The 12545-nt window shown below is 41.3% G+C and overlaps 1 protein-coding gene across 5 annotated transcripts in view; it reads left to right on the top strand.

The window, feature by feature from the left end:
- The window catches only part of TRIM24 (tripartite motif containing 24), a 115384-nt gene that overhangs the window by 46780 nt on the left and 56059 nt on the right, over positions 1-12545 (top strand). For all 5 annotated transcript variants that reach the window (XR_011387522.1, XM_051835646.2, XM_051835645.2 and 2 more), the window contains exons 3-4: positions 601-748; positions 7660-7792. Coding sequence is in view for 4 of the 5 variants with exons in the window: in XM_051835646.2 (XP_051691606.2) it covers positions 601-748; positions 7660-7792 (281 nt within the window). In the remaining variant the exon portion in view is untranslated. The remainder of the gene's footprint in view (positions 1-600; positions 749-7659; positions 7793-12545) is intronic.

Raw genomic sequence — 12545 nt, 5'->3', positions numbered from 1 at the left:
TGGGGCTTCTCGTGTATGCCGTGCTCTGCCTAGGAGGCTGTTCATCAAGTACGTGGTGATTCAACTTTAATATCGGATGCTGATCTGGTCTTGGGAAAAGCCTTTCCCATCCTTCAAACCCCACTAAAACAACCTCTCCAACATTTTCTTTCTTATAGACTTTTTAGTTTATAATTATTAGTGTGATTATTCCAATGATATGTGTCTGCCACACATTTAATCTTCACAACTACTCATGACATCTTGTGTTAAGGATAAATACTCCAAGTATCCAGCCCAAGAGTACTCCGCTTGTAAGTAGGGAAAATGGAATTTCAGTCCGCACTGCCTCTCATGAGTGCATGTATCCTCAAGCCTGGCGTAGTGCCTGGGTGAGTTAGTGTGTGGACTGAGGAGAAAAGGTACTTACATTCTTGCTGGTGCAGAATTCCATTTCTTACGTTTATAATTCAATGCACAATTATCAGTTTAAATTTACAAACACTATTAAGATGATAACTGATTATAATCCATTATGGTAGGTATACCGTTTATGTCTGGTTAATGGTATGTTAAGTTTTTCATTTTTCTGGAAAACTTACGTGACACATTTCTTATTAGGTGTGTACCAGCTGTGAGGACAATGCGGAAGCTAATGGATTTTGTGTAGAGTGTGTTGAATGGCTGTGCAAAACATGTATAAGAGCTCATCAGAGGGTGAAGTTCACGAAAGACCACACTGTCAGACAGAAGGAGGAAGTATCTCCAGGTAACAGAAGTTCTTTCCGTTTCAGTCTTTGGGTATTGACTTGCTTTGATACACTTACAAGCAGTACATGCACTGTTGTTTTTTTAAAACACCTGAAGTACAAATCCTTAGAAATGTGGGGAGGCACTAATCATATCCTCTGCCTTACATTCATACTTCATACAGCCTTCCTGCTCCTGTAAATGTCTTACATTGGCGTAAATGTAGCAAAAAAAAATTTAAGATTTATTTTATTTCAAAGGTAAAATTACAGAGAGGGGAAGAAACAGAAAGAGAAATCTTCCAACCCCTGATTTACTCCCCTAAATGGCCACATTGGCCAGGGCTGGGCCAGGCCAATGCCAGGAGATTCAATGAGGTCTCCCACATGGGTGCAGGGCCCCAATCACTTAGGCAGTCCTCTGCTGCCTTCCCAGGCAAATTAGCAGGAATCTGGAGTCAAGGTGGAGTAGCTGGGAATTAAGCTGGCACCCATATGGGATGCTAGTGCTTCCAACAGCAGTTAAACCTGCTGTACCACAGTGCCAGCCCATAAAGAAATTTTTTAAACTAGTTTTTCTTTTTTCTACATTATTGTTTAGGGTGGCAAATAATGGGTTTAAAGGTTTAGAACTCTCTTCCTTCTCCTTCTGATGCCCTTGGAATTAATAAGCCTGCTTCATGTTTATCTGATAGACAACCAGAGAATCTGCTTTATTTATTTATTTATTTGAGATTTAATTATTTATTTCAAAGAGTTGCACAGACAGGAGAGGCAGAGAGAGAGAGAGAGAGAGAGAGAGGGGTCTTCCATCTACCGGTGCACTTCCCAATTGGCCGCAACGGCCAGAGCTGTGCTGATCCAAAGCCAGGAGCGTCTCCCACAGGGGGTGCAGGGTCCAAGGAGTTGGGCCATATTCTGCTACTTTCCCAGGTCATAGCAAAGAGCTGGATGGGAAGAGGAGCAGCCAGGACTTGAACCAGTGCCTCTATGGGATGCTGGTACTGCAGGCAGTGGCTTTACCCACTACTTTACCCACAGCGCCATCCCCAAGAATCTTTTCTTTTTATGTAATTATGGTTTCTGGGTTTTTATTTTGTTGCTTTTAATGTAAAGTTCCCTAAGAACATACTTTACCCAAATAAACCAAAGTTTATAATTTTGACCATTTTTAAGTGTACAATTCAGTGGCATTGATCGTATTTGCAATCTTAAGCAACTGTCCCTACTATCTGTTTGCAACACTTTTTTCATCACCCAATCAGCATCCCTTTGCCCATTAAGTAATAATTATCATTCCTTCCCCCAATAGCCCCTAGAAAGCTCTTAGTTCTGTCTTGGTAATTTTGCTTGTTCTAGATATTTCATACAAGTGAAATTATATATTTGTCCTTTGATGTTTGGCTTATTTTATGTGGTGTGGTATTTTAAGGGTTTATCCATGTCATAGCATGTAGTAGAACTTCATTTTATGACTTATTGTATTTTTTTTTTTTTTTTTTTTTTGGACAGGCAGAGTGGACAGTGAGAGAGAGAGACAGAGAGAAAGGTCTTCCTTTGCCGTTGGTTCACCCTCCAATGGCCGCCACGGCCGGCGCACCGCGCTGATCCGATGGCAGGAGCCAGGTACTTCTCCTGGTCTCCCATGGGGTGCAGGGCCCAAGCACTTGGGCCATCCTCCACTGCACTCCTGGGCCACAGCAGAGAGCTGGCCTGGAAGAGGGGCAACCGGGACAGAATCCGGCGCCCCGACCGGGACTAGAACCCAGTGTGCCGGCGCCGCAAGGCGGAGGATTAGCCTAGTGAGCCGCGGCGCCGGCCGTATTTTTCTTTAAAAATTATTTTACTTCTTAAGAACGGCAGAGTGAGTGGCAGGAAAAGGGTTCTTCTGCTCACTGGTTCACTCCACAAATGATCCACAATGGCCATGCCACTCTGGCCCCACTGCTGCTTTTCCTTTGTGCACCTACTCTTGGTTCCAGGAAGTTTGCTAAGTCCTAGGGATGAAAAGGTGCATAATTCAGATAATTCTTACAGGATTTACAGGCTAATGTGACTGTAAACAAATAGACATGGAGCACATGGAAAGAGTGCCAGCCTCAGAGTTGAAAGTTTATGTTGGAGGCCAGATAACTCCAGTTGAAACGGAGTTACGCTATGGAAACAGGATTGCTTAGTAGCATCAAGGTTACATTAGCAGTGTATGCCATAAAACTTCTTCCATCATGTCTCAGCAATTTGAGGGTGTAGAGAAGAGTTGGCGATACGTAAGGTTGGGGTTTAGCTAGACAGATGTTACAGAAATTCGAGGGGCATGTTGAAGGATCTTTCAGATGACTGGATAAGAAAGGAAATAGAGGGTGTTGACTGATAGGATGAAAAAAATGGTTAGAGAGCAGAGATTCCAATGAGCTACAATGAGGTAGTAACTAAGAACTGGAAGATTGTCTTTCAAGTTACGAGAGTGTTATGTTTGAATTTGTGATTTTGTTTTTAAAGATTCATTCATTCAAGAGAGTAGGGAGAGAGGGAGAAAGGGATATTCATCTGCTGATTCACTCTCCCAAACAGCTGCAACAGTGGGGGCTGGACCAGGCCGAGGTCAGGAGACTGCAACACAATCCAGGTCTGCTATTTGAGTAGCTGGGGCCCAAGGACTTCAGCCATCTTTCACTGCTTTCCTGGCCTACCTGCTGGGAGAGCTGGGTTGGAAATGGAGAAGCTGAGACTTGAACTGTCACCGATTGGATGCTGGCATTATAGGTGGCAGCTTAACCTGCACACAACGTGATCTCTGAAATTATGATTTTCAAATGGAACAATTATGGATGACGAAATTCTAGTGTGTGGCCATGGAATAGGTAGCTGAATTGAAGCACAGGTCTGTTTTTTTTTTTTTTAAAGGAGGTAGAGTTATAAACAGAGAGAAAGGTCTTCCTTCCGTTGGTTCACCTCCCAAATGGCCACTACAGCCGGAACTAAGCCGATCCGTAGCCAAGAGCCAGGTGCTTCTTCCTGGTCTCCCCATGTGGGTGCAGGGGCCCAATCACTTGGGCCATCCTCCACTGCCCTCCTGGGCCACAGCAGAGAGCTGACTGAAAGAGGAGCAACTGGGACTAGAACCGGGGTGCCGGCACTGCAGGCAGAGGATTAGCCAAGTGAGCCACAGCGCCAGCCTCTGGTTTGTCTTAATAAGATAATTTATTTGATCTTCTAAATCATCCATGATGATTATGACTATGAATCAATTTAAATTCTTCAGTCAATAGACTATAAGCCAGTTACATATGTTCTGTCTAGAGAAGAAAGAAGCACTGTTATTATTTCTTGGCCGTGGGCCCAAACCAACTTGTCTCAGGCATACTTAAGGGTATAGGTCCTGTTATCTTCACAGAGCAGAATGCCTTTTTTTTCTTTCTTTGAATTATAAGGGTTTAAAGCTTGATTCTGCATTTACGGTTACCAAGTAGTTGAGATTTATGAGATTTTGTGTGTGTTTGCCTGTTTTCTGCTTTGGCAGATGTGTAGACAGTATACAGTCAAGTTGCTCACCAGTCTGATTATTATGGCCCCAAAAATTCTTTTAAAGAATAAGTGCTTTGGTTTGTTTTGTTTTCTACTTTACAGTTTTCTACTTTACCATTTTATTATGATCAGAAAATGTGAGCCTGTTAACGCATTCTCCTTGCTGGTACACAATTAGGATTTTTGTAAGGATTGTGACTACTACACGGAAGTAAATTTTATGTGAATTAAAAATTTGAAGTAAAAACCTACAAAAATACACCAATGAGGAAAAATACATTTGTGTAACTTTTCTAGAAACAGTTCTCAAAACTAAAGCCATAAAATGTCTTTTTAGGGGAAAAAAATACAATAAGCCAAAGTCAAAGTAGGCAAAGAATTCCTAAAATTTTCCTAATTTTTGGCAGACAGTGTGTCAAATATGCATTCAAGTCAGTAACAGAACTGGGCAGAAAAATGGTAGAGATCAGTAGCAGATGCTTTAACAGATTTCATCTCTTGCTGGTTACACTGGAAATCGCTGAAATGGCCATGCCAGGGCTGGGCCAGGCCTTAGCCAGGGAGCACGAGCTTCTTCTGGGTCTTGCACTTGGGTGAAGGGGCCCAGTGATTTGGGCCATCCTCTGCTGCTTTCCCAGGCGCATTAGCATGGAGCTGGATCAGACGTGGAGCAGCCAGGACTTGAACCAGTGCCCATAAGGAATACTAGAACCGCAGGTGGCAGCTCTACCAGTCACACCCCAGTGCTGGCCCTGCAGATATTTCTTTAAAAGAAATACAAATAGTTGATGACTCTGAAAAGGTGTTTGATCTCTATTATTAGTGTAGGCTCTCTTTGTGCTTAAGAAAATGAGAAAGATTTAATATTAAATACCCTGTTAATAGGTAGAAGTAAAAATTGGTACCATTTTTAGAGGACCATTTAATGTTTCTGTATAAATTGCCCTTTGAGCCAAAACTTCTATCACTAGGAATTGTCTCATGGAAATATTTAAATCATAAGTTTCATGTTCATTTCAGTATTATTACACAGTGTTAAATTGAGAAACTTCCAAACATCTACTGGTGCATCCATTTGATGGAATATTATACAGATAACAAATAAAAATAAGGTGAATATGTTTACTATCCCATAAAGGTTTCTAAAATATGTGAGAAAAGCATTTTTAAGACAGTATGTGTAGTGCCATTTTTATTTTATTTTATTTTATTTATTTATTTATTTATTTTTTTTTTTTGACAGGCAGAGTGGACAGTGAGAGAGAGAGACAGAGAGAAAGGTCTTCCTTTGCCGTTGGTTCACCCTCCAATGGCCGCCGCGGCCGGCACGCTGCGGCCGGCGCACCGCGCTGATCCGAAGGCAGGAGCCAGGAGCCAGGTGCTTTTCCTGGTCTCCCATGGGGTGCAGGGCCCAAGCACCTGGGCCATCCTCCACTGCACTCCCTGGCCACAGCAGAGAGCTGGCCTGGAAGAGGGGCAACCGGGACAGAATCCGGCGCCCCGACCGGGACTAGAAGCCGGTGTGCCGGCGCCTCTAGGCGGAGGATTAGCCTAGTGAGCCGCGGCGCCGGCCCCATTTTTATTTTATTAAATAAAGTCCTGTTCTATATGAGGATACTTCAAAAAGTTACTGTGAATGGAATTAAAAGATAAGTTTATTTTGGTCAAGCCTATGGAGGGTCTCCAAAAAGCTTCTGGGAGGAGAGGCAGGCATTTGATGCAGCAGTTAGGGTACCTGCACCCCTCAGCAGGGTGCCTGTGTTGAGTCCTGGCTCCACCCCTTCCAGCTTCCAGTTAAAGTGCACTGGAGGAAACAGCCAATAATGACTTGAGTCCCTGCCTACCCATGTGGAAGACCTGGGCTGTGTTCCCAGCTCCTGACTTTGTGCAGCCCCTGTTTCTGTGGGCATTTAAGGATTACGTCAGTGGGTAGGAGATTTCTGTCTTCCCCTGTGGCTTTCAGATAAACCCTAAAAACAATTTTTTTGAAGTTTATGGAATGAGTAGTGGGTATTTGGCCTAGCAGTTAAGATACCTGCATTCCCACATCAGAGTATCTGGGTTTTATTGCTGGTTCTAGTTCCTGACTGCAGCTTCCTGGCAAGGTAGATCCTGGGAGACAGTAATGTTAGTTTATGTAATTTGGGAGACATGAATTGTATATCCCCCCCTGTAGTCTGAGCCCAGCCCTGGCTGTGACAGGACAGGCTTTGGGGAGCGACCAGTGAAAGGATGTGCTGTGTCTTGCTCTTTGTCTCTCTGCCTCTCCAATAAATAAAAAAATGTTTTAAATAATTGCATTGAAGTTTAAGATGGGCATTGTGGTGGGACTGCTAAACCACCGCTTGGGGTACATGCATCCCATATTAAAGTGTCTGGGTTCAAGTCTTACGTGGCTCCTGAAAGAGCTCCCAGTTTTGCACGCCCTGGGTCCCCGCCACCCATGTGCTTTTGGCCTGGCCCATCCCCAGCTGTTTCCCAGCATGGCATTCGGTTAGTGAACCAGGAGATGGAAGATTTTTCCCTCTTTCATCCTCTCCTCTCCTTGCTCTGTTGCTCTTTCAAATAAATCAAAATCAATAAATACTTTTTAAAAATTATGGAAATGAATGTTACGAGAAACTAGACATGGATTTCAAACTGTTTTGTACCAAAATAACTTTTATCTTAATTCCATTTTTCCATGAACTTTTTTAGCGTTTTCTTGTACTAAATGTAGTTGTACACATAACAGGCATCCAGAGGAAGACACTAGGTTGTTAATAAGTTTTCTCTGGAAATGGGATTATTTCTGAAGCGGTTGGGTTTTGTTTTAATTATTAGTGAGTTAATAGATGTTTGATGTTTAATCAGTCATTACATTTATTTGTATTCTGGTTTGTTCCACTTAACATAGTAATATAAGCATTTCCTAGTTTTATCTTCGTATTACAAAAGTTGTGAAATCACATGGGAAACTAGTGTAATAGTAAAACATTATGATTATTTCTTTGTTAATGAGTATTCTGTTAGGATTTTTGGAAAGTAGGATAATGAAATATTTATTATTCCTTTGATACATTTTAAATCAGAAATAAACTCCTTCCATATTTGGGATTTAGAAAACATCCAAGTGGTTCATATTCACTTATAAAGTATATTTTTGTAAGACTTGTTATTCCATAAAACGTCTTTCTAATCACATATTGGCCCTTTCATTTCTTCCTGAATTGGAAAGTGAAAAGTTTACTTACCTTTTCTTCAAATACTTACTTTTTTCATATCTGACATCTAGTGGTAGTTATGGTGTAGAAATAAACCATGGGTAGTTCTTTTGTATCAGTGATATTGAATTCCAGTGGGCGATCTAATATTTATTTTTCTGTTGTGTTAATGTTTTTCTCTTTGCCTCCCATTGTTTCTACAGAGGCAGTTGGTGTGACCAGTCAGCGGCCAGTGTTTTGTCCTTTTCATAAAAAGGAGCAGTTGAAGCTTTACTGTGAGACATGTGACAAGCTGACATGTCGGGACTGCCAGCTGTTAGAACATAAAGAGCATAGGTACAGCGTCTTTCCTATGTACACAGCATGGGAGGAGTGGAGGCTCGTTGCCACTCCAGCCAGAGGGCAGTCTGCGTCATCTTAACTTGGCCTACACCAGAGCTTCTCGACTCGTGAAATAGAGCTGGGGCTAGCGAGTTCTTTGTGTTGTAGAGCACTGTTCAGTGCCTTTTACGGTGGTTAGCATTATCTTTGACCTCTACCAACTAGATGCCAGTAGCACTGTCCCTCCCCTCCCTGAGTTGTTACAACTCAGAAATGTCTCCAGAGAACCGCTGGCCCAAAATCTAGTCTAAAATACCTGGAATTAGTTGCCATCGTTGTAAAATGAGAAGATTTTACATTTATTTTTAAATGTGACTTCCTAGGCATTTCAGTTAACAATCACTTATTTTAACAGTATGATTCATGTAAACTGATGAACACCGTTGCTTAGAATGGTCGAGTCTTTGAATAGTGGCAGATTAGATAATTTGAGTCAAGCATTACCAGTAAGGACATCTAGAAAACCTGGACAAAATATAGAAAACATCTACATGAGATTTTAGAGCTAATATAGTTAACAATTGTTGGGCCAAGAGTGGGGTTAGAAAATGATACTTCGCCTGCCTAGAGACTTGTCAAGAGAATAGGAAGACTTTTTTTTTTCTAAAGATTTATTTACTTGAAAGGCAGATTTTACAGAGAGAGAGAGAGAGAGAGAGAGAGAGAGAGAGAGAGAGAGAGGCGTGGGTTCACTGGGTTCCATGGGTTCACTCCCCAGATGACCTCAATTGCTGGAGCTGCGCCAGTCTGAAGCCAGCAGCCAGGAGCTTCTTCTGAGCCTCCCACGTGGGTGCAGAGGCCCAAGGACTTGGGCCATCTTCCACTGCTTTCCCAAGCCATAGCAGAGAGTGGATCAGAAGTGGAGCAGCCGGGACTCAAACCAGCATCCGTGTGGGATGCTGGAGCTGCAAGTGGCAGCTTTACCCACTATGCCACAGCGCTGGTTACACAAGGAATACTCTGTTAAGCTCACGGGGCTGAGAAGTCAGGGATTAGAGCTCAAGGATTTTAAGAAGTAAAGATTCACCTAATCTTAAGTTGGGACCCTGAAAGTCTACATTATTATATTCAGAGTGAATTGCCTAGTAAGTAGTTAAAAGGCCTGAAGTCGCCTGAGGTTAGATTAAAGTGGAATCATGTTTCAGGTGCCCCAGGGTACCTGGTAGATCAAATGTAAATTCTCCCTTGAGAAAGGAACCATCCTAGACTGCATTTATTCAACAGTGAATTTTGTGAATCTGTAGTCAGCACAACTAGAAATAACCAGATATGTTAGGAGAATAGATGATACGAATGAAACAAGTAGTGTTAAAGTCACGAAGTGCATCTTACCATATTAAAGATGTTGAAGAACATTTCGATGGAGAATGAATGCTATAAAACAAAATGAAGTGGAATGTATATAAGTGAAAGTATCTCAGTAAAAGGTTTAAAAGCAGACTTGATATATCAGGAAATGAAAATGAATATGATCAAAGAAATATTCAGAATGAAGTGTGGCAAACAGTAGGGTGGGAAGTAGAAGAGATGAGCAAGAAAGAGACGATTTAGATTGGATGCAAATGTATACCAAAGAAGGAAACTAGGGAATCAAGCAGTCTTTCCAGACAAATCTAATCGGTGAGAATTTTCAAATACTATTGGAAAACATCTAGTCCATACTCCCACATAGGTGGCAGTGACCTGAGCACTTGGGCCATCTTCCGCTGCTTTTCCCAGGCTGTTATCAGAGAGCTGAATTGAAAGTGGAGCAACCAGGACTCGAACCAGCGCCCATATGGGATGTCATTGCTGCAGGTGGCAGATTCACCCTGTAGGCCAAAACGCTGGTCCCTAAAGTTGAAAATTTCAACATTACCCAGTAATTGACAAAATAAGTAGGCTAAAAATCAATATAGATATGTCACTGAGATTTAAATAACAGAAATAGTATTGGGTCTTACAGAACTACTGGAACACTGCCTGAGTGGACCCATTCTTTACAGCCCCAAGGTGTTTAACCACATGCTGACCAAATGATTGAAATTCAGTTTAATAACTTGTATAATAACAGTGTAATTGATCTAGAAAATATGAGAAAAATACCATATATTTAGAAATGAAGGTATGAAATTCATAAAAAACTAAATGTACTGATGTGTGATCTTGGGCTGTCTCCTAGACTACGGGGGAAAATTACATAGAAGACAGTGAGACAGATGATGTAATTGGAATATTGTCTGTAGATGACCAGATTTAATCAATCTCAGTTTTCTTGATTTTAATAGCCACTGTTACAATATAGGAGACCATTCTTGTTAGTAGAAAATGTACACGAAACTACTAAGTTGGTTAGAGTCCTATGATAATAATGGTGAATTTGAAAACCAATTAATATGTATAAAAGATGTATGTGAAATCTGTACTCTTTCAAATTTAACTTTGTGGTTAGTTCACAGTTAAGCAGTTAATTAAATGGTCCAAGAAATTCCTGTGGATATTTCAAGTTATTTTGACTTGAAGGATATCAAAAATACCATATATTAATCAGACCTTAAGATTTATAGCTAAGACTATGAAGAGAGGGAAATTTATATCTTTAAATATTTAGATAATAAGGATAAAAAGTTAACAGTAAACATTGATCTCAAGTTAGGAAAGGCAGCAAATCAAATCCAAAGTGGGCTTAAAAATGGGATGTAGTAAAGACAAATGCATTTCAGTCAGAGCCAGAAACGGCGCAGGGGAAGGAGCAGATCGCTTTGTGAAGGGTTCAGGGAGAGAGAGCAAGCCCACGTAGCCAACGCTGGGCATCACTATGCACTCTGTAGTTAAGATAAAAATGAAAGCTGTCAGTTCTTTGAAAATTTTTACATAAAATGATGACACTTTAGAAAATAAACTTTTATTGAAACTAATAGTTTTAAAATGTAAATCCATAATTTAAAACTTTCCCACAAAGAAAGCTGCAAAACTGAAAATAGATTTTTGTAAACATTAAGAGTAAGAATAGGAGAGGAGGAGGAGGAAGGGTGGGAGTGTGGGCGGGAGGTGGGGGAGGAGCACTGTGTTTGTAAATCTGTGTATATGAAGTATGTGAAATTTGTATACCACAAATAGAAAAACTGTAGACCCAAATGACTTCACTAATGAATCCACAAAATAGTTTACATAAATTATACAAACATGTCTGGAGAATAGTAGAATGAATTATCTCCAGCCTGTGTTATGACTCCAGCATAACCCAGACACCAGAAACTGAGAGGGAATAATAGATATGGAAAATTACAGGCTGAGTTCATCTGTGAATTCAATGTATAATTTCTAAGAAATAAGAAACTTAAACACATTAATATTACCACTTTTGGAAAACTAACCACAACCAGGGTGGCCTTAGGCATAAAATAATCAAAGTCGTTGATGTTAAATGTCATTAATATTATATTAAAAGAATAAAGGAAAATTGATACAACCATCTCAGTAGAGGCAGAAGAAGGGAGCTTGTGTTGTGGCATACCAGGTTAAGCACCACCAGCACCCAATATGGGCATCAGTTTCCATTCTGGTTGCTCGGCTGCCTAATCAGCTCCCTGTTAGTGGCCTGGAAAAACAGTGGAAGATGGCCCAAGTCCATGTGAGAGACACAGATGAAGCCACATAGAAGATCTCTCTCTCTCTGCCTTTCAAATAAAGAAATTTTTTGTTTGTTTGTTTGTTTGTTTTTGGAAGAAACAGTAAAAAATGTAGGCATTAGTGTTTAGTGCTTGTATCCCACATCTCAAGAGTAACCAGGTTTGATTCCTCGTGCATGCTTCTGACTCCACATTCCTGCCTGTGCGGAATCTGGAGAGAGGTGGCCCAAGAAACTGGGTTCCTGCTACTCCCCTAGGAGACCTCCCCTGAGTTCTTGGCTTTAGCCTCAACCCAGCTGTGGCTATTGCAGGCACTGGGGAATGTAACAGCAGATGGTAACTTCCTTTGTTTATGTCTCTGCCTCTCAAACAAAATTTTAAATAAATGTATACTTATGACCCATATTTGAGATTTTAAAACCTAAAATTTAAAGTGTTATTGTATAGATGACTTGATTATATACAAAGAAAACCCAATGAAATTCTTAACTGTGTGTCCCTGTTCTGAGTGTAACCGTACTTACAATACTTACTCATTAAATTGCACTTAGACAAGGTTGAGTGTTTTGCACAGCAATAACATCACCAGTTGAGGAATCAGCACACCATATGGAGTGCCTGGGTTCACATATCCACTCCATTTTTGACTCCAGATTCCTGCTAATTTTCACTTTGCAGGCATCAGGTGATGACTTGGGGTCCTTGCCATACACCTGGGAAACCCAGGCCTCAGCCTGGTCCCTTCCCAGCTGTTGGGGACGCTGGAGACTGCACCAGCAGATGGGAGATCTTTTCATTCCCGAAGGACCACAGTGGCTGGAGCTGAGTCTCGCCGAAGCAGGACCTCAGTGGAATGCCAGAGGTCTCCCACATGGCTTACGGGGGACCAAGCACTTGGTCCATCTTCCAATGCTTTCTCTGGCACATTAGCAGGGAATCGGATGTAGAGCAACTGGGACTGGCATTGCAGGTGGTGGCTTAACCTGCTGTGCCATGAAAGCCCCAAACTTAAAATTTTATGTAAATTTATTTTATTTGAAAATCAGACAGACAGCAATCTCTGAGTTTTTTTTACTCCTCCAAATACCCACTCATCC

The sequence above is a fragment of the Oryctolagus cuniculus genome, chromosome 3 (assembly GCF_964237555.1).
Source record: "Oryctolagus cuniculus chromosome 3, mOryCun1.1, whole genome shotgun sequence".
Lineage (NCBI taxonomy): Eukaryota > Metazoa > Chordata > Mammalia > Lagomorpha > Leporidae > Oryctolagus > Oryctolagus cuniculus.
This window is presented reverse-complemented; position numbering and strand designations above follow the sequence as displayed.